Source organism: Triturus cristatus, chromosome 2_2 (genome assembly GCF_964204655.1).
Source record: "Triturus cristatus chromosome 2_2, aTriCri1.1, whole genome shotgun sequence".
In the NCBI taxonomy this organism is placed as follows: Eukaryota; Metazoa; Chordata; class Amphibia; order Caudata; family Salamandridae; genus Triturus; species Triturus cristatus.
This window is the reverse complement of record NC_140582.1, coordinates 997432151-997457976: the sequence shown is the minus strand read 5'-3', so window position 1 is coordinate 997457976 and position 25826 is coordinate 997432151. Positions and strand designations below refer to the sequence as shown.

Below are 25826 nucleotides of genomic sequence, written 5' to 3'. Positions count from 1 at the left end.
GGGACCTGGTTATCAGGGGCTCAGTGCACTTCCAGTCGAAATCACATCATTTACCAGGCAAAAGGTGAGGGTGACCATGTCTGAATGGGCTACTTTCCTACACTGACCTACTGTGGAAATTGAGGGGCACATCCACCAGGTGTCGATTAAAAGGCAAAGGCATCCTTCAGATACTGAACTCACTGTCACAAATGAAATACCCTCATTTACCACAGGGCAGACAGCACCAATTGTTTGCAAAGGGTCACCATACTACCCGCAGAAATCGGGATATTATAGAGTTTAAAAATATCGAAATTATACTCTAAATAGACAAAATGCTTTAGACAAAGGAAAACCTCTTATACACGTTGTGTTTAGCACCATGCCAATGAAGGTCAGACTCCGGGTAGGAGTAAGTTGAACTCCTCAAAATTGATAGATAAGGCCACAGATGAAGATTTATGGTGTACAGTGGATTGTGTGAGACCAGCGCAGGTGAACCAGTCTTCACTGTGCTCTTCTATGTGCCCCACTGTGCTTAGAGGTGTGTTGAGGAGCTCCTTGTGGAGAAATCAGAGCCTGAAGTTGTGGTGAGACTTCAGTGAGCTGGGGGAGGGGCCTGGTGTGTTTTGCAAATCCCCAAGCGTCTCCTTGGTGCCCCCTAATGCCCAAAGGGAGCCGGGCTGTTTAGAGAAGCACTCTACACCTACCCACAATAAGGACCGAGCGTGCTCGTGCCCTCTTTGCTAAGCTGCTAGTTAACACCCTGAGGGAGGGCTTAGGCAGCACACCTCGATTGTGGAAAACCTGCAGAAAGTAAAAACTGCCATCAAAACACCGGGGGTGGCAAAGGTGGCAAGGCATGAGGTCACACTTCCCTGGTGCTTGACTACCAGCCCATCAGCCCACCTGCTATTGTAGCTTAACAGATATAGGGAGGGCTGGTGAGACCCCCTAGGCAGTTGGCATCGAACTGGACAGGTGCGAAAGCGGACGGAGTTAGTCCGGTGTGGCTTGCACATCCCACTGCATCCTGTCACCTCACGCAATCTCCTCCATTTGTCCACCTAAGCGTGTACTTGCAGCGGCACTGGGCTCCATTGTGGATAGGAGCAAGACGACTAGAGCCGGGAGCTGAGCTATCTTGTCGAAGCCAAAGTCATGCATTGCGGTACCTCACGGGGCCAGTAGTGACACAAAAGAGGCAAAGGAAAAGGTCAAATCGTCCTGTACACTCGGCTCCTCCATACCAGATACTTCCACTAACTCCAACACCAATAAGAGCCCACCAGTCTGCCTAAGGGCAGGCATCTTCTCCAGCAACACCAACATCAAGCAGCTGCCTGTCCCCTTAAGCCGATCTGTGATCGTTCATAAAAAAGCTCTGTCATTCCCTCAGCTGGAAGAAAGCCCAGGAAGCTGCAGGGCTCTCAAGAGTCCTTAAGCCACTAAGGACACCACCCTGAATGAGGGTGCCCTTGTTTCCCAGGGAAGGGATGAGGAGCAGCTGGTTCACCTCAGACCATGTACTCTCTTAGCCCCTCAAATCAAGTGGAACCAGAGGGGCCAGGGAAAGCAACCAGGGAGACTGACTCAAAACCTAAGGCTATGGGAGACTCAATGCAGTCTTCGTTCAACTCGTCACTGGGTGGGGAAGACTCATCCCATCTAATCACACAAATAGACGAAGAGGAGAAAAAGTGGGCTTCCCTTGGGCCTGAGGTAGGACCTGGTGGCACTAGTCCAACGACACCTGGGCAATCCATGAAAGCATCGCCACTACCTGATGCCCTGGGCTGCAAAGAATGCAAAAAAATCACAGGGAAATGGCTCAAACCAATCAGCTCACACCTCTATCACTCCTACACTAGTCCAGAAACAAATTACAAAGGCTCGCAGAGAGGGAGAGCCAGGTCCAGGTGGAATCACACCAGCCATTTCTGAGGAAGATCTAACATTCTGGGCTGCTCAACTAACTCTGCTCTTCTCGACCATCTTGAAGCGGTTATCTAATCCGGCAACCTGTCTACCTGGGCTTTATCAACTACAAATCTACATTCAATAGGGTCAACAGGGGCACTCTTTGGTGGAAATCCATTAGCCATCAGGAATACAATAGGATGGCAAAAGCAAGCACACAACAGCTCTCACTACTAGAGGACAAGGTCTTCCTATCTCAACGCAAACATGGCTGGATGACTCTGCACATCTATATGCATCAGACACTACAGTGTTATCTAAGCAAACTTTATAATGATTGGACCAAGGTACAGTTGAGTAAAACTCTGGATGGTGCTAATCCTGACCCCAATTTATTATCCCGCATGGAAAGGTGTAAGAGACGAGCAAATTGTCGGCTATGCAACCAGGGTCAGGGAGATATTATCCGTATACTGTGCTTATGCCCCACCGTTATGGAGGACCGGCAGGAGATGCTACAAAGAAGGTGGAACGTCCAGGGCATATGGTACTGCAGGGAGTCAGAGTTGCCCTGTTTTGAACCATTGGATATTAGACTAAACTGGTGAAATGTTTTCATCAATTCCCAAAAATATTTGAGGCCATGGCTCAAGCAGTTGAAGGGTTTGATTAGATAATTAACAGCTCTGGTTTCACCCAAACACCCACTTCTGATTTTCTATGAATGTATGCAGGCTGTAAGCTGGGTAAAGACTCTATATGCCTAGCCTGCTGTTTTCGCACCTGTTAATATAATGCCTCCAGTGGCCTATCAAACTGGCATTGCAGACAGTGTTTTTATCTTTTGCCTTCCCTCAATGTACATCACTTGGAACACTTTCAAAGACTCCCCTCTAAAGACTCATTCGGTGCAGGTAGTTTCACCAGTCAGGTAAAGCCCTTAAACGCCTAAAATCTTGCACAAGCACCTTTTTAGCGATAACAGCTTAAGCAATTTAACTAGTCTTTGCTCTGACGCAGTTATTATTCTAGTTTAAGCACATTGCACTTCAACCATTGCGCAGGTCCCTCAGTTGGCTATGGACTTTAGACTTCTAGACCGTTGCACATGAACTTTTAACAACAGAACAGTCTTGATGCAGTTCTTGTTTTATCATAGGCACACTGCACTTTATTTGCCGCACCCGCATCTTCACAGGTTCACCGTTTACAAAATCTGCTTACGTGAACCCAGAACGCCTTGGGCAGGAGAAGTTCACCTAGAAAACGTGTCATACGCTATTGGCAGAGGCGCAACTAGAGCCAAAAATACGGGGGGGGCTGAGCAAAAATTTCGGGGGGGGGGCTGAACTTTAAGCAATTGGCAGAGTGGAGCTGCAGGGGCTCCTAGAAGGGGTGAAACAACAGCAAGGCCTCATTAACATGCAAATGGTCTTTTAAAGACCTGTGAAGTGCTCGGGTGCGGCTGCTTTTTTGCCCGGGAAGGTGTCTCATCCCGGGCTGCCACACACGACGGGGGGGGCTGAAGCCCTTTGAGTCCAATGGGTGTTGCGCGCCTGGCTATTGGTGTATCTCAATTTTTATGCACTCCCCCTCAGTCAAGACTATTGGTATTAACAGGCTTGGGCAGTTTCACCTTAGTTCTCCTCAATCTACAGGGGCAGAAGCGAGTCCCTTTCGGAGGTTCCGTCTTTTAAAGGTCAATGGCACCACGTGTCTGCTTAATGTAATACCTTCAATATATGTTTTCAATGCATTTACAGTGTACTGTACGGCAACAGTTTTCAATAATCAAGAAATAAAGAGTACTTACTTACACTCTAATAATTTCTACCGACTTCAAAGGTGCCAGGGACAACATCAGAAGGAGGATTCATGGTTACTGAGCCGGCGCCACCGAGGGCAGTAAATGTTTTGGCTGCAGCCTCTGGAGTCGAGGAGTTCTGTGGTGTCCCTTCGAGGCTTGGCCCGGAAAGATGAATGGCAGTCCTGAGGATATCCTACATAGCCTTTTGAAAAGCCTCGCCCAGAGTATGTTTGGCAGACAAGTTTTTTTGTAAAGTGGTAATGACTTCAAAGAGGATGGGAAAGAGTTAGGCGTCGGGGAATGGCACCATCGAATCTTCCAACGGTCCGGGAAGCAGGAACATTTTGTTTGAGGAAGAAAAGGACTGCTCCCTCCCTTGGAGTTTTTTGCGCACTTGCAGGAGGACCCTTCAGGGGCCAGCTCCCTATAAGGAGCCGTACCCGAAAAAGGGCCTGTTTAGGAGTGTCCTTACCGACCAGAGTCAAGAATACTTGGCCCCTAGCTCCTTGATGGCCCCAGCACCTATCACCTAAACTCAACTAAATAAATAAAAGAATCATAATATAAAATACAATTGCACTGGTTAGTGGTATCATGCACATGCTAGTGATACACTTCAATTAACAGGACATGTATAGTTAATCTGTAGATGCCGCGCACAGTGTGTTTCAGCCCATTAACATTTGATCAGGCAAAAGTGATAAGTGAGCTTGACCTCTTCCTCGTAGCTCAATAAATGCTTTTTTTTTTTTTTTTTTTTTTAGTTCTAGCCACCAGATGGCACTGCTGATAAAATAAGAATAGCAAGGAGACGAGAGACCAGTGGCTTTTAGTGGAACGATCACAAGGACGCGTATCTATCACACGTGGAAAACACATTTCAAATCCAATGGTTTAAACATGTAATTCCGATGAACTCGTATTGCCATAAATCAGGCTTTCACCCAAGGACATAATGTATTTCTGATTAAAAAATGTGTAACACTTCAGCTCGAATAACTTCAAACAACTATCAAGCACGATGTTAAATATAAGAGGAGATAGTCGTTCTACTGTTTTATCATCAATGATTCGGAATTGGCAAATTACAAAGAAACAAAACCATAATAATGTTTTGGGAATTTTGTGGTACAATTAAACCTGTTTAAGTAGGGTAGTGTCTCCTAGCAGTTTTTTTTAGTTATACAGATGATGGGAAATAAGTGCATTAATAAATCACGCATGTCAGGACAGTATACTGCACACAATCACAGGGCCACTGGTATTATTCGATTCTGTGGCAGCTACTTTTTGCGCATAATTAAGGATTTGTCACATCTTTCAGTTGCTTATTTATGTATTTGGCTGTTAAACTGGTACTAATTAGGTAAAATCTTTGCCCAGACAGTATGACTATTTATAAAAATGATAAAATAATTAAGTAATACCATAAACAATGTGCCACGTTATGCCACATAATTTGCCTTTTCTTGCCGCATAATTCAGTCAACCCTGCTGCCTAATATGGTTCTACCCTGCCGCATAATTCCAGTGGCTCTGACAAGACAGCAGGCATATAGAATCAAATAATGCCTGAGATACCTACTCCTCAAAGCTATTTAAAACAGAAATTTCTGAAAAGGTGAGCGAATATCTCTCGTTTAAAAAGTTTCTATCATGCTATTCATAAAAATTATATATACATATTTGTACATTATTTCTATATGTTTTTTCAGTTTGGTGCACAGTGTGAGTAAAACCGTAATCCACATTGCTAACGCAGTCCTGCCAAGTATCACACAACAGGCGTTAGACTAACGCATTTCATTGTTGTGCTCCGCATCACCGCACTGAAATGCATGGTCACGCATGTGATGCATTCTGTACAGCGTCTTAGCTGAAGCCAGTCTAAACCTATTACGACGTGTGAGGTAGCTGGGTGTGCACCACCAGTGGCCTGCACACGCTGCTCCTGCAGGCTTGTGGTGATTGCCGCGGGGTTACGGGCTGCTACCAGGCTGACTGCGCTGCTACTATGTATCCTATGCTGATGCCCGTGGCGCCGCTGAGGCAGGATGCAGTAATGCAAACTCTGGCTGCGGTGCCGTGGGGGTGGGGACGTCACCTCCGGTCCTGTTGCCGGAGCGGCAAGTTTGTAAAGAAGGCAGCTGGCTACTGGTTTGCGAGACTCAGGCGCTGGTCTCACAGCGCTGCCTGCTGCTCGCACGGGCCGCCCGCGCTGTGTCTGTAAACTATGGCCTCCACCTGGGCTGCTGCAAATTGAATTATGGCTGTGCCGAGCCTGGGAAAGTAGAAATCACGGAGTCAATGCGGGACTCGGGCGCTGGCCTCGCAGAGCTGCCTGCTGCTCACACTGGCCCACCCGCGCTTTGTCTGTAATTATGGCTCTGCCGAGCCTGGGAGAGTGGAAATGATCACGGAGTCAGTGTCAATGACTGACCCGGTTGTGCAGCACCCGCCAGGACAGACTATGTGTGCGGATTGGATTTAAGATTGGGCAGCCTGGATTTAGGAGGCGGGGGCAAACCAAAATGATTGCCGCCCGCAGGTGTGTGGGGCTCGCGACCTGACGAGCCTAGCTGCTGCCTTACAAGCGATAGGCTGTGGGGCTCTGGCAGGTGGTGTGGAGGCAGAAGGTAAAAGGCAGCAGCCATCGCCAGTTCTAGCCGTAGTCAGCCGAAACCACAGGCTTCAGCTTACAACGGCAGGGTATACAGACAGGTAAGACTACAAAGACGCGTTGCAGCTGTTTTCTATAAAGACTGAGGCACCTGCTATTTGTGCCGTCTCTGTGATAGTTGTGCAGCTTGACACCAAGTTGATCAAGGCTCATTAAGATCTGTTGTGCACCGTGCCAAATCCGTTACCGGTCTCCCTTGACTTGCATGAGTTGTATGGGTTAAGAGGTGGATACAGTGGTTCGGGGAGGGTTCACTGTCCTGGCCAGTGAAAAGTGGCTGCACTGGAATTATTCGGCCCAACATTATCACCTGGATTCTCATCGAGCGAGCGCAGCAAGACGAGAGCGGGGGTGATCCTTCGTAATTTGTATTACCTGAATTCTTGCAGATTACTCGCTGTCTGTGACAGCTGAAAAGGAACAGTCAGACAACAAGCACTTTTGCATGCCTCTATTGACCGCTTAACAGCGCGGCACCTTAGCCTGCAGATTAACTTTTACTTAACACTTTCACACCTTCTCCCCGCCCCCCTCCCCGTGGCCATCACACAGCACTGCATCTGAAGGTAACGGAACTTACGCTGAGCAGGACGTATGAAGTCTCAGCTACTGTGGTCTCGGCGTCGTGCGCGGATTTCGAGTTCAAGAGTCGTTTCAGAGTGTCCGGCGGTGCCCGGCAAACAAACGGCCCCATGGTGGACACGGACTCTCTGATCAGATCAAACGCTGCCAGTCACAGACTAGAGCAGGATGTTTACCAGCACAGGGAGAACAATCAAATGGCTCTCTACCTGCTAGATTATTTAGTTGACACTAACAACAATATTTGATTCATCTGGTCACATATGCGGCCAGTGTGGGGAGTGTTACAGGTGTTTCCTTTGCTCTTGTTTGTGTGACACAGCTGATGAGGAGAGTTGGGTTCCAGAGTCTGCAGCTGTGGTTCACCTCTTCATGAGCTCTTTCACTTAACCCCTTCCCTGCTCATGACGGAACCGTTCCGTCATGAGCCACGGTTGCCGTGTGCTCATGACGGAACGGTTCCGTCATGACAATCCTGTCGGCGGCCGCTCCGCCTGCGCGGCGCTGTTTCCCCGCCTGTGCGGGGCGACAACGCAAATGGGCGGAGTCATGACGGAACCGTTCCGTCATGAGCACAGCTCAACTGTGGCTCATGACGGAGCGGCTCCGTCATGAGCACAGGCCCGCCGCGCTGCCCCCCCCAGCGCTGCAGCGGAATGTCCGCAGCAGCGAAGGGGTTAAACTGGCAATTTGGCAACCATTTATCACAACAAAGAACTCCTGCTAAGTTAGTGCCCTTCCATATCGGTGTTTTGCAGCAGTTTTAAGATGATTAAGTGGGTGTAATTTCTGATATTTTATGTTTCCCTTGTTTTCATTGCTTGATTTTGGTCGCAGGAAAGTGTCACTCATGGTCGCTGAATGTCACTCATAAGTACAATGATATTATGAAAATGTCACACATAAGCAGTCTAAAACCCTGGCAGCTATGCAAACATAACTCAGAAAACTTGCTTTGTTTTAAAGATAACCTGTCTATTAATGTACCTGACTTTTATCACAGATTACTAGGCTCTTATCCCTGCTGCCAAATGTTCAGACAACCCTCTGGTCTGGCATGTACTATATAAAACTGCAAACAGATGTATACATTTAACCCTTACATGTCAAGTGTATATTTTGTAGCTTTATGGCTTTCAAACCTTTGGACTTTAATATCTACCCGATGTTGTGGAACCACCAAGATTATAACCACAGCAATCATGATTACATTTTTTAAGTTCTGTACTTTTAACACCATATAAACCAAAACCAAGATCATACCAGTATGGGAACGTTTGTGAAGCTCCAAATTGCTCGGATGTTTGAAATTCTTCCCACATAAATCACAGGGATAGGTTCTTTGCAACTGTGTTGTGGGTGAATGTTTTTCTAAAGCAGAAATTCTCTGACACGTTTCCTTTTCAATAGGCTGAATATCATTGTCGAAAGAGCACGGTTGATCAGCTATTTCTTGCTCCTTGCCCGACGTAGACGAATGGTCAGTTAGGGGCGCAGTGTGACTGGTCCCATGTTCCACAATCATGCTGCGATCATCTGCTTCAGACTCAAAAGACACTTGATCTGTTGCTTTTTGAGATCTTAGGAAGTTCAACTTTTTGAGGTGCACTGCCTTCTTCAAAGACATCATTCTATTAGACTGTAAAGATATATTCCCAGAGTCGTTAACGGAAGCATATAAATTCGAGCACTCACCAAAACAGTGGGATGGCAAGGCTTCAGTGGATCCTGAAATACTCTGAGAACCAGTCATAGTCCAATCATGATTGTCCCCATGATACGGGTCTGCTTGCTCGCTGAGCAGCCTCGGTTGACCCGCTTTGCTTTCTTGTTTAGCATCTTGATTTTGTTTGTTTTGCTTGCTAAAAAAGTTTCGGAGTTTGTAATGGTGGCTTGTCAGCAGTGTGCTTTCCGCTCTTCCAGATGAATGGCTTTGTGCGATGCCTGAAGAATCATCTGGCTTGTAACAGTGGGTGCCTTCCAACTGTTGGTTAACAGAAACTTTACTACTTAGTGTCTCAGCTTGGATCGTAGAGGGTTGTGTTGAGGGAGTACTAGCCGTTCCATCCAAAATAGAATCAGAAGCTACTGGTGAAGCACCAAGGCGCGGAAAGGCGTTCTGATTCGATGTGATGCAGGACTCCACACAAGTAGGTGGGTTTAAAAAAGAGTGGCACATATTTAGTACTATTTGCACCTGAAGGCATTGTGCAATGTCCAGCATAGCTTGCACGTTGTCATGGTTTAAGTCAAGATTCGAGGTGTACATAAAGTCCAAGATCTGGCCTATGCCGCCGACGTTTTTAATATCCAGATTGAACACATCATTCTTTTGAGAGGGTGAATTCTGAAACAAACACCTGTAAAGTGAAGTAGACATATATTCAGATCATTACCATAAGAAATGTTTGAGCAGATAATGCTAGAAAATTAATAGTGCTTTTAAGAACATGCGCAAACAAGAAGTCACCTAATAAACACTATCGTTGAACTGTTATTGCTAACGTCCACCTTGTTTGTCAGCCCTAAAAACAAGCAGCAGCGACATGGGCTGTAAACAAGGTAGCAAAGAAATAATTGTCAACCTACCGGAAATACTGGCTGAAAGCTGCCAAAACATTCTTATGAGCCTTGAAGCAGACGCCTTTTACCACCAACATACAGTCACATAGAAGGCCTTGAATGCGCTGTTCATGAAGCTGCTGAAGGAGGTGCAAGCTGTGGCTCGAAGCTGAGTCCATCCTAACAATACATATTCGAGGCTGCCAATAAAGAAGCATGGAATTACACAGATACACTGCAATACAACAGAGAAAGACCACTTAAACCACACAGGCTGCACATTTTTCTATTAATCCAAAAATCCAGAGAGCATATTTAGAATCCATGCGAACCCTAATTAAGCCAATGCTTGAGCTCATTTATGTCTCATGAATGCTTGCAAATGCACCCAAACAAATATTAAGTCCTGTCTGCGTGAGCCACCACACGGTCTATACACCATGCTCCTGCTCTGATGCCATTGTACAAAGAAAGCGAAAGTACCAATATGTGGATAAATGTCCTGGGAACGTGGCTGCTAAGGGCTGGTCCTTTCCCCTAATTTAGGGGAACTAATTTTGAACTCACCAATATAGAAAGATGTTGGGCCACAAGAATGCAAACGCACCCACTCTGTCCCTTTCTGGAACCAACTCACTCAATATCAACTACCCTCCGGACTTATCCAAAAATGTAGCAAACATTTTTTAACACACAATATTCTAAGGAGCAACCCTAAAACTCGCATATTGGACTCCTGATTTGCTCCTCAAAAGGAGCCATTAAGAAGGATCTGATTTTCCACATGAGACGCACAGCTAAATAGCGGTATGCTTTTTACTCCCTCAAGGCAGTCAAAATCACACAGAACATTCCCCTATGGCCCCATAGTCAAAGCAAAAGCTACCATCTCAATTTATAAAAATTGCAACATCCTTATCCATGGAGCGGACAATGACCTACAAGTATTTGACTCACTTTTAGTGCCCTGAAAAGCCAAGCAGAAAAAGAGGTAAACACTCTGCTAACATACTATCAAGGCGCACAGAAAACCTCTTCTAAAACAACTACCCACATCCTGACCATCAAGATATCAAACTACATAAACCAGAGATACAACTGTCCACAAGTCAATCACAATAACCTGCTACCGATTGCAATGAACACCATGCCCACCACAGGAACGCCCAAAACTATGACAACCCTTAAATGCATGCTGCACAATTGCTGCTCAGCTGCAAAACACGCAAATGATATAGCAGATGTGATATTAGTGCATGATTTAGACATTCTCTTCCTAACTGAAACTTGGTTCAATCCAACGGCCACTCCAATACTAGACCTTCTCATTCCCCTGGATTTTGCCATCTTACGCCTACACCGCACATGGAACCTGTGGTGAGGTCTTGCTATAATTTTCAGAAACTCCCTATCCTTAAACTCACCCTCGCGAGGAGATACATCATCGTTTGAACTCACGGGAGCTTAAATCAAGCTTGAAAAGAAACTGCTTGCAAAAACATTCCTTGTATATCATCCACCTGGTGACAACACAGTCTTCCTGGAGAAACTTATGGAAACTATCACAACCAGTTCTACTTCACTATCCAATATAATATTATTATGAGATTTCAACGTGCATTAGGACAATAACACAGTCCCCCCATTGGCTGCACTCAGCGGCCTGCTTCAAGACCTCAACATGATTCAAACATTCAAAAGAGCAACTCATACCAAACCTCATCACCCTACCAGACTGGTCAGACCGCCATCAAATTGTTTTCCAAATATCCGCACAATAAACTAAAATCCATGGGTAAACAAGAAGGAAAAAACTTGAGAGAGGTATTACAGCTGTGTAAACAGAACTGTAGGATCTGTGCCAAACCTCCTTGGCACCTCGGACTGCCCCATCATTGGTTCAAAAACTGACGCATCTCTACAACAGCAGTATGACCAAGTTAGTTCAGAAGGCTGCCCCATTAAGTCTAAAAAGGCCAAAGAAAAGACCTTTAATAAAGTGGTTTGACCAAAACATAAACAATGAAAGAAGTCAACTATGACATCTGGAACGACTTTGGAGGAAGGACCCAAACATTACCAATCTCGGACAGTTGAGAATGCACAGAATCTCATACCAAAACGCTATCTTGAAAGCCAAAACAATAACGATCAGGTCACAACTAGACAGAGCAAAGAACAGGTCTAGAAAAATCTTTGACATAGTAAATTAGCAATCAGGAAACACTGTCAGAACCCAAAATTGCCAACAACTCGATGTACATGTGCAACACCTTCTCAACTTTCTTTAAAGATAAAAGCTCAACCATAAGCAACTCTATTCCCAGCCAAGCCAGTGCCCAGCCCAGGAAATCCATCAACCCCACATCACACAGCAAGAGCACTGATCATCACAATCCGTCCAGCCCCAGAAAGAATGAAGTCTTCTGGAAAAAGTTTCAGATCTCTGTCTGAGGGGGAAATCCTGAAAACCATTCAATCCATGAAACCTACCACACACTTCAACAATCCCATTCCCAACCAACTCCTGAAAGAGATCCACCAATCTGTCACTTCCCTGTTGACAAACATTGTGAACACATCTCTCTAACAGGGATCCCTCCCAAAATGCCTGAAGATGGGCACCGACCAGAAAGACAAACAACCTCCGACATGTATCCCATCTGCATTTCTTGGCTAAAGTGGTAGAAAAATGCGCACATGATTAACTATGTGAACACATCAAGAATTTTTACCTACTAGACAAACACCACTCAGGTTTCAGGCCTGCACACAATACTGAGGTTGCCATTCTAAACATCCTAGAAGATATTCAAACATCACTTGACCAAAACGAACCCTGTCTACTAATACCTCTGGATTTAAGGAAGAGGTGTGGCGCAGCGGCCAGGGTGACTGACTCCGGAACCCGGGGGCTCACGGTTCGATCCCCGGCGGCAGATTAGCCCAGCACCATGTGACTCTGTGCAATAGCTTGCTTCATCTTCCCGATGGCCCCCAGCGCCTAGAGACCCTTACGGGTGATTGTTTGCACTTTACAAATGTGGATTATTATTATTATTATTTATCAGTGGGTTTGTCAGCCGCAAACTCTCTTGAACTCAGAATGGGTCTATCGGGAGCAGTTCTTAACTGGTTCCCCTCCTTGAAGAACCAACAACAAAGAGTCAATATCAGTAACACCCTATCTGATGTAGCAGATATCAACAGGAGGTGATATGAAGAGGATATCTGGAGATTGGCAGACACCCTAAGGAAAACACAGGACTGGCTGGAACAACCATTTAAAACTAAATCCGCTGAAAATCAAATTCATTCTTTTCTCCCAGCCCCGCAACAACCTCAACTATGGTCCCATAACCCCAATTCGTAAAACCTTCTATGAGTCAGTAAACTCACCAGGCATTAAACTAGACTCAAATCTATACATGCAAGCTCAAGACAAGCTACAAACATAAGAGCTAACCTTCATCTGTACCGCCTAAGAAAACTAAAATCCTTCAGAACGCTAGACTCCCTCAAAATGACGGTTCAATCTCTAGTGCTCTCAAAACTGGAACATGGGAATTCCACACTCATAGGTCTACCTAAAGCCGGCCTAGCCCCAATAGAAAGCGACAATAAATGCAGCAGCAAGACTTAGAGCAGGCGCACATAATTATGATTGAATTTCCCTATCACTCAGAGCACTCAACTGGCTCACAGTTTAAGTTAGGATCCAACTGAAGGTTGCATACTTAACACACAAAGCTCTGCATAATTCTGGCCCAAAATACATGGCGAATAGGATCAAGCAATCAAAGAATTGGTAGAAAGGATTCTAGAGATGCTAAATCCCTCTTACTTGAACCACCCAGATTCAACGAAAGGAAAACACATGGCTGCACTTTTGCCGGATCTGCTCCAAAAATATAGAACTCCGTACCGCCCTCAACGAGAACAAAGACCTCATTCAGGTAATTCATGAAGGAAGTTAAAGCCTTACTACTATAAGAACATGTGCCATAAGAGAACACTTTTTGAAACAGTCATTCACTCTATTTTATATCTTATTATTTTTGTAACTTGCTCTTTGACTTCTACGTACAGTTTATCATACGAGACTGGTGCTTTAATGTCCTGCAACCCTCATTCAGCTTTCTCTTTGTACAGCGCTCTGATACCATGATGGTCACGTTTGTGCTTGAAGACTATAAATGAAAATAAAATAAATAAAGTTGCATAAGACTAACAAAGTGTCCCACTGCCTCTTTCTAGCTGTCCTGCAGGAGCAAAATCTTTAGTATTTAGCAAAACCTACTCTATAGCCGATTTACGCTGAGACTACTAGACTCCAAATTCTCATAAATACACAAAAGCTCCACAAGCAACTTGCTGGAAATATATGGGCTGTAAGTCATTTTGAGCCATAAATGAGCAATCGATGTCCTCAAAATTGGTATTGTAAAATACGCTTATGATTGCAAAAGATAAGAGAAAGATAACGGGTTGGAGAAAACCCATTTTAAGAGAAAACAAAAGCAGTGAAAGATCTGCTATCATTACAAGATTGTGGGCGCTCTGGGAAAATGCACGATAGTATCGGAAAAGATATATTGCAGCGCATTTGAAAACTGCAAGTATGTGATATGTGTGAATAATTGTATGCAGAAGCCAAAACATGGAGAGACTAGAGGACAGGTCAAACATGCTGAAGAGAGGCTTCAAAAAGTTATGCCCATCTGTGTGGATCTGGTTCGCTGAGAAACTAGGTTTTGGTAGATATGAGGATTTTGTGGTAAAAAACTTTAACTTGGGTTAGAGTTTTGAACAGGAGGTTAAAATGATAGTTGGAGATGACCATATTTTGTGTGCCATTCCCCTAGATGTTTGCCTTCTTTTCCTGAAGCCCTTTTTGTTGGGCATACGACTCAGCACACACTGCTCCTGCTAACCTCCGGCACAGTGTTCGAGTATTTGTGCTTTCTGTTTTATACCTAAATGAACTTACTTATATTTACTTATATAAGGTACTCCACGTACCCAGGACTGTAAACGTGGTTGCAGCACATATTGTGACATGCACTGTAAAATGTGCCAGGCCTGAATTTGTAGCCTCAAGATGCAATTTTAAACTGCCATTTCGACCTAGCAAAATAAACCATTTGTCAGGCCTAAACCTTCCTTTTTAATACTTATACATCACCCCAAGGTAGGCCCTGAATGCCCATAGGGCAGGGTGCAGTGTATTTAAAAAGCAGGGCATTTATATTTAATGTTTTACATGCCCTGGCAGTGAAAACCTCCAAAGTAACTTTCCCCAGTGCCATAGGGAAACAATGGAGCCAATCGCAGTTGGGGAGAGCCTCTGGATTCACACTGCAGGCGCCATCATGGAGGGAAGGAAAGGTCAGCTATTGTCGGAGTCTTCTTACCGGAGCCAGTCGCAGTCGAGGGAGCCTCTGAACTCACACTGTAGGCACCATTGTGGAGGGCAGGAGAGGTCAGCCAGCATTGGATAGAAGGTCAGGATCGCCAGGAAACTTTACTGCAAAGGTCAGCCACTCAGAATCGGGCAAGGGTGTTGGATGTAGAGTGGGCAGGAGACGCGGATCCGCCAGTATCTTTGGAACAGGTTTCTTCTGGACAGGTGCGCTGCCCATTCGAGATTGGAGTTTCAGAGGTTGCTAGCTGCAAGACAGGTCACAGGATCGTTAAAGCTGGATACAGGCTGCTAGGGCTGGGGCCAAGGCAGATGTCTTTTGTCTTCTGCTGCAGGGTGCTTTCTTTCTTCTTAGGTCATCACAGATCTGAGTGCCAGGTCTGAGCGAGCCACCTAAATACTAAATTTAGGAGGCGTTTTAGGTGAGTAGTAGGCAGAGAACCTTACCCGGGGTTGACTTCACCCTCTATTATGCCACCCTCCTGTGGAAGGGGGGCATAGACCTAGCCCTAATTGGAGAGGTGCCCCCATTTACAAGATAGCGGGAACTAAAAGTTGTGCTTCACCTTGCCTCCCCCACCTTAAGGGTGGGGTTGGCAGAGGTAGGCACACCTCCTTCTCCTTTGAACTTTTCCCAGCTGATTTTCCCCGCCAAAAGAGGGGGTTTAAACCAGGGGCTGCAATCTGCTGCTAACAGCCAAGGCTGGGGGTCGCATTGCAAAGGTGGCAGGCCTTTGAAGCTTCCCTCTTCAAGCACTGGCCCATCCGGGAGAGGGGGGAAAGGGGAGGGGGAGGCATGACACTTCTGCCCAAGATGTGCATTGTTTCTGGTCCCAGAGGGTAGGGGCTCTCTACCCTGGGCTCCAAAAAATATGTCTGGTGATGGCTGGCTTCCCTGAGCCGGTCAGAGACCACACCAGGGATGGTAGGGATTCAGGGGGCACCACCGAGGTGCCCTCCGGATACATGGTACATTAAATCCCACACTGGCATCGGATGCACCAACAAATTTCAAATAATTATAACATTTTTTTTTGCACTTTTACCATTTTAGCACTGGTTTCCAGGTGTGGGCAGACAAAAATGGAGGAGGGGAAATTTTTTGCATGTCTGAATATCACAGGACAACACAAAAACAAGTCAAACAAATCAAGAGACAAGATCCCCAGTCTCCAATATGATACTAGAATCCAATGATACTCTGCAGAACATGTGGGGAAAAGAATTGTAGAAAAACAAAATGCAATTGCATTAGATAAGCAATCTGAAACTATATGAGCCTATAATCGGGCAAATACCAATTGTAGCCTCTGCAATTCTGCAGCAATACCATCCTGCATGTACTGGAGGACATAAAGGTCCACATTTAAAAGTGTTTTAAGGAAGTTTCTTTCAATTTTTCCTTTTTTCAATCCAGTCAACTTTAATCAGGCTTCAATATGGTGGACAAGATCTAGGATTTCCCTTTCTCAATCCTTCTTCGTAGTAACACAGAGGATAACATGTTTGCAGAAAAGGAGAAAAAAATAGAGTCAGAGTACCGCCACGCAACAACAGCGTGCGGCTGAAGAATTTCTCAATTCACACGTCATGACATTTTGCAGAAGAATGAACATATGCCACAGAATGGAGTCTGTGTACTGCCACGTAACAGCAGTGTGCAGCACACTAGCTTTCCAAACCGCAGGCGCGATGACCCACGTACGTAGACAAACGAAGTGAGTGCAGTTGCACAAGCCTAGATGTGAACGCAAGCCTCCCGCATCTCGTGATGCAGCGTCTGTGAAAGGAAGTGCAGCAGCCTGAGACAGCATGTAGTAGGATCAGTCAGCAGCGTGTGGGGCACTCGTCGCAAACGTTAAGCGCTCAGGGCTGGGATAGCGCGAACTGCTAAAAAATTCCCAAATTTATGTAAAGAAGAACTAAACAAAATCGGAGCCTCGCATAACCATCCATATGAAGAAAGTCATTGAAATCAGGTAGAAAAACCCTGTACTACCTAATGCGCTGTAATCTTGTAAAATCTCAGTTAAAAGACAGAGTTGAAGTCCGAAGGTGCCAGAGGGTATAGGGTTCTCCAGGCATTGCCAAAATGTGGTATTGAATAAACATACATGCTGTGAAAGATAGAAGATGGTAGTTTATTCTGGAAAGGATTCAAGTCTCCTATTCTCAGATAAAGCACAAATAGTCAAATCACAGGACAAAAGAATCATATTAAGTCCCAGAATACAAGGCATGGAATGCATGTACTGAACCAATGACACAGACCGCTTGGGCTGTGTTACAACTTCTAATGGAGCAACAAATTAAGACCGTCATCCAAAAAACTGAAACATTGTCTCAGACCTAGAACAGTTAAAAAAATCAACTATTGTTTGACAGGTACAAAACATGTAAGTGGAATTTCCTCGGACTCCCACAATTTAGAGGACATCACAAAAGTGGAAACTGTTCTACTTGTGCAGGTACAACAGAATGGGAAGAATTCAGCTACAGTAAAAATACGATAAAATACTCTGAATTCACCACATGTAAAACTATAAATGTGGTGTACGGTCTGTTATCCCCGTGCTGGAGAGCATATATAGGTAAAACAAATCAGGAAGTCAGAAAACAAATAGGGCAACATAAATTCAGAATTAGATGCAAAACACTGAGCGTATCTATGGTGAAACATTTCCTGGAAGAGAATCATACGACCTAAGATTTAAAATGGACTGCCCTGAGACACGAAGCAATAATTTTCTCAACATTTTTTGAGATTGGTAGACGAGCTAATCTTATACTTAAGGACAAAAAGAGAATGGATTGAATGAATTGTCTGAAATACAGAATATTTTCATATACAAACCTCCAATCACGGATGACTTTGAATGCCACGTGAAAGGGGGAGTGCCAGGTGTTGGATCAGCTACTTTGGTATAAAGCTATCCAACTTCCCACAATGCACTGTTTGAGAGAATGATAAGATTACATAGGCCCCCATTTACACTGTGGTTTCACGTATAATGTACATCCCTCAGAAATTGCATGATCCCCTTGGAAAGGAAAAAAGGGACTGGGAATGTAGTCTGGTACCTGGTATGGATTTGTGACTTTTCGATTAATTGATCAAGACCAACCTTCAGTGAGTTTGACTGGCACTTTTTGCCATAAACTTTTTTAATCCATATCTATGGTTTCTCCTTAACATATCTTGATGATCTTAATGTCTTTTTGCTCACCAAATTTCTCTCTATTTTCCTAAATTGCTTTGGGATACTTCTTGTGTTGTGTCCTTTAATTTAAAATTGTTGGGACTACTTCAACCTTGCACATTCCTGGGCATTTCCTGTTAGAGCCATTGTTACCAGTGGTTGAGCCAAGATTCTCTAAGAACTGTGTTTTGACTCAACCAGAGTATGTGTATCGAGATGGCATGAGTACCCCCTCCCAAATTAATGACCCAATTTCTGGTACTGGCATTTAGCGGTTGGGATAGGAACCTTCCAGCAGTTACAGTCACTTTACTCCACTCTATGCCCCTCCACTCTAAAACATTCCAGAGCATGCCACTTTATGACCCGACACTGCACTCTACGATGCACCACTCCAGTCTACAACACTTTACTCTAAAACGCACTGCTCCACTCTATGCCCCACAACTCTACGCCACTCCACTCCACTCTATTGCACTCTACAACATGCCACGCCACTCCATGACACTTTACTACACTCTACGCCACTCCACGCCACTCCCACTGTACGACACTCTACGCCACACTACTTTACGACATGCCACTACATGACAATCTACTCGTCACTCCACTGTACGTCCTTCCACTCCAAGATACTCTACGACCCACCACTGTATGACATACAAAGACACGCCACTCCACTTTATGACACGTCATTCCATGACACTCCACTGTAGGACATGCTACACCACTCTACGACATGCTACTCTACTCTATGCACATTCACTGCAAGACACTCTACAACACGGCACTTCGCTCTACTGTATTACATGCCACTCTACCTACTCCACTGACACACAATTCCACTATTACACTTTACTCCATTGTACGCTACGCTACTCCACTCAACGAAAGACACTTCATTCTACCCAATAACACTCCACGACACTCTCCCACTATACAACACTGTACTTCACTCTGTACCACTCCACAACTCTCCTCTCAACTCTACATACAATCAGATATCACAGTAATAGTTTATTATTAACTTAGCACCTACTATGAAGCGACCATAAGGCCTATATTTAACATACTTCACACTTTCTATTTATCTCAATCTTAATCACAATTTTAGCATTCTAATACCTGAAAAACTATGGTTAATATTGGTATAAGCTCTTTATTTATTGAGATATTTGGTTAGTTCTAAAAAGAACTTTTTTTTCTTGTTTTTAAATATTTTGGGGGGAAGTTTTAATTTTTTTCAAAGGTCAACAAGACCAACCAACACCAAAAGTCTTAACAGGAAACAGGCGAGCAATACAGGAAAAAAACGAAAGCTTTTGGGGAGGACACTGTTGAGCCATGATAAGCTCCTGATGTAGGGTCATATTCCTCTCTCCAGCAACAATGACAGTAAGGAAGAGGGGACAGTATGTTGCTGTACGGCTATATTCCTCTACAATTTGACGTTTCTGCCTCAAAAGATGGTTTGGCCCAATACCATGCACAGCGTTCATATAAATGAAGTCATTTCACATGGCATAAGCCTGGTTATAAATGCTATAATTTGACATGCTATAAATGATTCAACATGAAAGGGTATAGGCAGCGCATAGGAAAATAGCAAGTTATAGTTAATGTAGTGTGCCTAGCGAGTTGACAGCACTGTGTACTGAGGTGTGAGAGTTACAGTAATTTTAGGGTGAGACGAAAATAATATATTTAAGTTATAAATATCCCTTTTGAATTTTTAAGGTTTGCGTAGTTTAAGTTGATTTTATATAGAAATAATATTATATATATGTGCCACCCAAGGATTTGAAGTGATAAAATTCTGTTCAATTGAAAAAAAAAATACTGGCTCAAGGAATTGTTCACTAATGACAATTGGATGGTATGAATGTATCGAGTTTGACTTCCAATAAGCCTTCCATTCCTTTGAGGTGAATAAAGTGAGCTTTGGTTACAGTGGGTAATAGTAACAATTGTAATTTTCAATGCTTGGAAATGGCAACTGTAGAATTAAGGTACAATATAAATTAACTTTATTCTTTGACAATGCTTTAATTGTTGTGAATCAGTAACTCTATAGCACACATCTATTCCATTTCAGTTAAAATTAATAATGTTAACACAAAACTAATATGTATGTACAGTTGTTCGCCATTGATATTGCTTCAAAATAACAACGTCTAGGCTACGATACAAACAATGCTCTATAGAAATTGAATTGAAACGCTTAAAGAATACAGTAATTTTGGAGTGTGTCATTAGGAAGTTGAAATCAAATGAAGAGAGAACAGAAGATTACAAGGGAACACGGAGTATTCAAACACATAGAATTACTGCAGGAGACAAGACTCTGTGCCAGCTACAAAATACTGTGGATGAATAAGAATCAACTCTTTGGGATTAGCTAAATAAAAGGAGTAGTTATACTTGGAAATTATCGCTATAAGGATTTAAGGCACACAATGATATTAAAGAAGATGAGCACTGATGGTACAAATTCTGTGTAAAAAGTACAAAGAGTCAAAAGACTTAAAAACAGTCATCCCTGTAAGGGTATTCTCTGAGACCCTTAGCTTGGCACACCTGGAATCGTGAATGCCTGCATTTAAAGTCTAAAGACTTTTAAACAAGCATTTGCAATGCAATCGGTCCCCCCCTTTGGGAACCTATATGTATTTAGCTTTGCAGCACATGAGCTTGGGTGCTGAACATCTACTGTTCTTTAGAATGGAGGGAGAGTAAGCACCAAACTGAATGACACACCAGGTATGGGAACACATGGAGAGAAATATTGCCTTTCAGCGGGAAATGGTATAGTCCAAAGCTCTGTTTTTAATATAAAATCAGGGCCTTCGGTGGTCATATCACTGAAAATACAAGATTTGAAAAAAATATTTTTGTCTACAGGTGCTCGTGGAAGAAAATTTCTATGGACTGGAATCTAGAGCATGCTAAAGTGATTCTGGTATTTTACTGACCTCTGCTGGTCGTTTTCTATCTAGACAATTAGAGGCAGTTGAACAGGAAAAAAAAGCCCTTAAGCGGAAGCAGACAAGTCCTAGGGCTGATCTCCAGAGCCCACATAGTACATACACATATAAGTATATACTAAAGTATATACAAGAGGTCTTGAATGCCCGACCTAAATAACCAACGGGGAAAGAAGGAGGATGAGAAAGACTTAAGTATTGTCACAAAGGGACACAGCAGGAACCAGCAAGAGGAATAAATGAGCCACGGGTGTCAGGTACTGGATTAAAGAGGCCTGGGGTGGTTTTAATTCTAGAGAGCCCTGGTATTCGGCCTGCCGACATTTATTTAATAGGGCTTCCGAGCAGAGCTTTGGGCACCGGTACTCATTACTTGACAAATTAAGCACTGACGCATCTGAAAAATACTTTTCCTTCGACGATTCACACAGCACTGTGGCGCAGTGCTTTCCTATTCACATTCCGCTCGCAGGCTCCCGCACCCCGCGCGTGGAAGTGCTTCGGGCTCGTGCTGTGACCTACTTGCTCCTTTAATGGACTGTAATGGAAGTGGGGTGTGAGAGGCCCTAACACAGAGCCCAGCTGCCTCAGGGCCTATAGCGTACATTAATTAGAGTCAGCTGACTTGCGGACTCCGGCTGGGGCAGTTAGCTGTGTCATGACAGAATGGTGCTGGGCAAGCCTCAGGAGAGACTGGAAGATGCACACAGTGGTCACAGCAGGCTGTATTATTTCAAAATGTAACACCAGTGAAGTGAGCAGTCCAGGTGTCTGGCGCACCACAGCTACACAATTCACTTACTTGAACGAGTCAATAAACTAAGAGAACTGCATGTACTCTGTAGCAAAGAGAAACCTTTTAAGTCATTTTTAAAACATACTTACTGCATATTTGCTATGCCGTGGGTTTTAGACTAAGCTGCGCACGGTTCACCCTGCAGCAGAGCGTCTCTTCTTCCTGCAGAGTACATCTTCTTGCCCGCGCTGTGACCTGGGAAATGTCTGGGAGCCCCAAGAAATGGTCACATACAGGAGACCGGTCGGGCCAGGAGAGGTAGGGGAGACGTTTGTACTCAGCAAGGAATGTTGGAGTACTTAAATCTCAGATTTTTTTGTATTAAATCCCGGATGTTTATTTTCCAGTGTAAAAACACTTAAGCCGCTCTTTTTAACGAATGGATAAACCTTTCCTCTTGAAGCAATATCGTGATCGGAACAAGGACAATACTCCCTGGGGCGCACAATTGAAAATGTCTGAAATCAGTTCTTAACTGTGTTGGATTGCTGAATTTTACTTAGCCCACATGTATGGAAATAGATAATTTTCATATTCTGCAGCGTACATTAAAATGATGGTTCTGAGATGGACAGTTTGATTGTCTTGAAAATAAATTGCTGCAAAGTCATTTTGTTTGCAGCTCTGCTGCCCTCTTGTGGGCTCTGTCGGCACTGGCATTTGCGCGGCAAATAAGTGAAAGCCGGAGAGCATACATTTTCTTTCGTCTAATTGCTGAACCGCGGATATTGTCTCATCTACAGGGTAGGTTATATAATGTTGTGACCCTAAAGCACTGCGTGAAACAGATTAGAGTAATACCAACAAGCATCGGCAATGCAATAGGACGCGCATTTACGAAAGACCTATTGCATTGCAAATAGCAATGCGTGCGGGCGGTGAGAAAGCATTGGACTGCGGGAGGGGGGCACAGAAAGAAAGTAGTCTGTGCTGTGAAGGCGCCAGTAGCTGTGGAAGGACACAAATGACTGACATGGCTGTTATGGGGAGGGACTAACAAGCTTAAAACCAATTGGAATGCAGCATTTAGAACCTAAGCCAACGAAGAAGATGGGCCGGAGAGTGAGCGGAGCTTCCACAAAGCTTCCACACTATAGTGTATACTGCATGCCTCACAAAGCGATGGCAGCCCATTCGTGCTGCAACGCTAGGCGACACCCAAGAAGAAGAAAGTAGTCTGTGCTGTGAAGGGGCCAGTAGCCGTGGAAGGACACAAATGACTGACATGGCTGTTATGCGGAGGGACTAACAAGCTTAAAACCAATCGGAAGGCAGCATTTAGAACCTAAGCCAATGAAGAAGATGGGCCGGAGAGTGGGCGGAGCTTCCACACTATAGTGTATACTGCATACCTCGCAAAGCGATGCCAGCGCATTGGCGCTAAAACGCTAGGCGAGACCTAAAAAGGAGATCTCAACTTGGCTGTACTGTAAGACGAAGAATGTACACAGAGGCCAGTTTGTAGAGTACAAATATTTTTAAGGAGCTTATGTTTCATACATTCCAAAGTCACATGAAGAGTGAGGCACAGAAAAGAAATATAGTATGTGATACGAAAAAGAAAAACGTTACTTCAGTTACTTCCTAGACCCCATGGATCGAGTAGCCTCGGATATTAGACACGACTTAACATCTTTAAAGATACATCTAGTGAATAACGAGCCTACCCATGAGAAGGGCCATCTATTGGACCCTATCCTCACCAATATAGCAGCGGTGACCACCAACCTACCTGTGACCCTACCATGGACGGACCATTTTCTGGTCCCTTTTTCCTGGGAAATCCCCAAACCTACTCTCCTAACCCCTAAAATCCAGGTTACCGACCGACAATGGCGCAAATTGTCACCGGAGAAATGGGCTGCTTCTCTTGCAGACTCCATTCCCGAGCTCTCCTTTGACCCCAACACGGCTGACAAACAATTTTGTGATTGGATCACTTCGTCCCTTGATACGATGCTTCCGAAAACCACCACCCTTAAACAGCCCAAGAGAATTTCCCCCGCTCTATGGTATACTCCAGAGCTTAAAGCTCTGCGCCAAGAGTGCAAAAAAACCGAACGCGCTTGGAGACGTGAAAAATCAGGAACCAATAAAAACACCTACTCTACCTCTCTTCTAAGCTACAAAATCGCTATTCGCAAAACCAAAAGCGCGTTTTATCAGGAGAGAATAGAAAAAGCGGGATGCTCCAGTAAGGAAGCATACGCCATCCTTAAAGAGCTCTCAAAACCCCCAGAACAAGGACTGGGACCTCCTTCCGACCCTAAAGCAGACCAGGAGAAATGCCAAAAATTGGCTAATTTCTTCCATGACAAAATCCGACTTATTCTGGACTCAATTCCTCCCTCGAGCCCAGGGGAAGAAATTGTTTCCCAATACACGACATCGTCCACTTGTCTGTCCACATGGGGCCAGGTCACAATAGACGAAGTGAGAAATACGTTCAACTCCATGAAGAGCGGCTCCCCTAGGGACCCTGCTCCTCTTCGGATCCTTAAGGAGGTAGCCCCCACTATCATCCCCTCCCTTACTCATTTGATTAATACCTCACTCCAACAAGGAGTCGTACCCTCGAGCTGGAAGAAAGCTGTGGTAAAAGCCCTACTGAAGAAACCTTCTCTCGATCCTGAGAACCAGGCGAACTACAGGCCCATTTCCCTACTCCCAGGAGTCAGCAAGATCGCGGAAAAATTAGTCAACAGGAAACTCTCGCAGTTTCTAGAGGCCAATAACAAACTAAAAAGTTCCCAGACGGGCTTCCGACCAGGGCAGGGCACGGACATCGCCCTCCTGGCAGCGGTAGAGGAGGCCAGAGCGCTACTGGATGGGGGAGGATCAGTGGCAGTGATCCTCCTCGACCTTAGCGCGGCGTTCGATACCGTCGACCATCAACTCCTTATCGAAAGATTGGCAAGAGTTGGAGTGGAAGGTACAGCCCTATCCTGGCTGTCATCTTTCCTGACCCAACGGTCCTATCAGATTTGGGAGAAGAACGCCCGCTCCTCCGAAATGCCCCTCCAATGTGGTGTGCCTCAGGGCTCTTCCCTGAGCCCCACATTATTTAATATCTATATGTCCACATTAGAGGAGGTTATCACCCCATTCGGAGTGAGCGTCGTCAGCTATGCTGACGACACACAATTAGTGGTGTCTTTGTCCCATCCCAAACAACAGAAAGCTGATCTCTTCAACTGCCTTACGCAGGTTCATCGTTGGATGAATAGATCAGCCTTAAAACTAAACGGGACAAAAACGGAGGTCCTTATACTTGGCCCGAAAGGAACCTCACTCCCCCTGGACAGTTGGCCAGCCTGTCTAGGTCCTCTCCCTGACCCAAAAACAGAGGTGAAAAGCTTGGGAGTATGGATCGACTCCGATCTCTCATTTATTCCGCAAGCAAAGAAGGTAGCAGGGACCTGCTTCGGTCTTCTAAAATCTTTGAGGAAAGTCCTGCCCCTTCTTCCCCCTAAATCCCAAAAACTGCTAATCCAAGGTCTCATAATATCGAGACTAGATTACAGTAACGTGATTTATCTGGGCGCTCCCGAAGCGACCCTTAATAAATTGCAGAGAATTCAGAACACTGCTGCCCGGATCATCACAAACACCCCGGCCAGATCATCTGCTAAACCCGCTCTCAAACTCCTCCATTGGCTCCCCATAAGGGAGAGAGTCAAATTTAAGGCCCTGTGCCTGGTCCACAAAACGTTGCATAACCAAGGCCCCCCAATCCTCAGCAATTTTGTCACCCCTTACATTACCACTAGATCCCTCCGTTCTAACGCAGAAAACCTCATCAATACCCCGAGATTCAGGAAAGCCCGATCAGGAGGAAGACGCTTCTCGGTACAAGCTGCCCGTCTTTGGAATTCACTCCCCCATGATTTA

The 25826-nt window shown here is 44.7% G+C and overlaps 1 protein-coding gene across 2 annotated transcripts in view; it reads right to left on the bottom strand.

Moving 5' to 3' along the window:
• ZBTB49 (zinc finger and BTB domain containing 49) overlaps positions 1–25826 on the bottom strand; it is a 174205-nt gene that overhangs the window by 124801 nt on the left and 23578 nt on the right. For both annotated transcript variants that reach the window (XM_085642425.1, XM_085642426.1), the window contains exons 2-3: positions 9561–9733; positions 8235–9331 (exon numbers count right to left, since the gene is read on the bottom strand). In XM_085642425.1, the coding sequence (XP_085498551.1) occupies positions 8235–9331; positions 9561–9712 (1249 nt within the window). In that variant the 5' untranslated portion in view covers positions 9713–9733. The remainder of the gene's footprint in view (positions 1–8234; positions 9332–9560; positions 9734–25826) is intronic.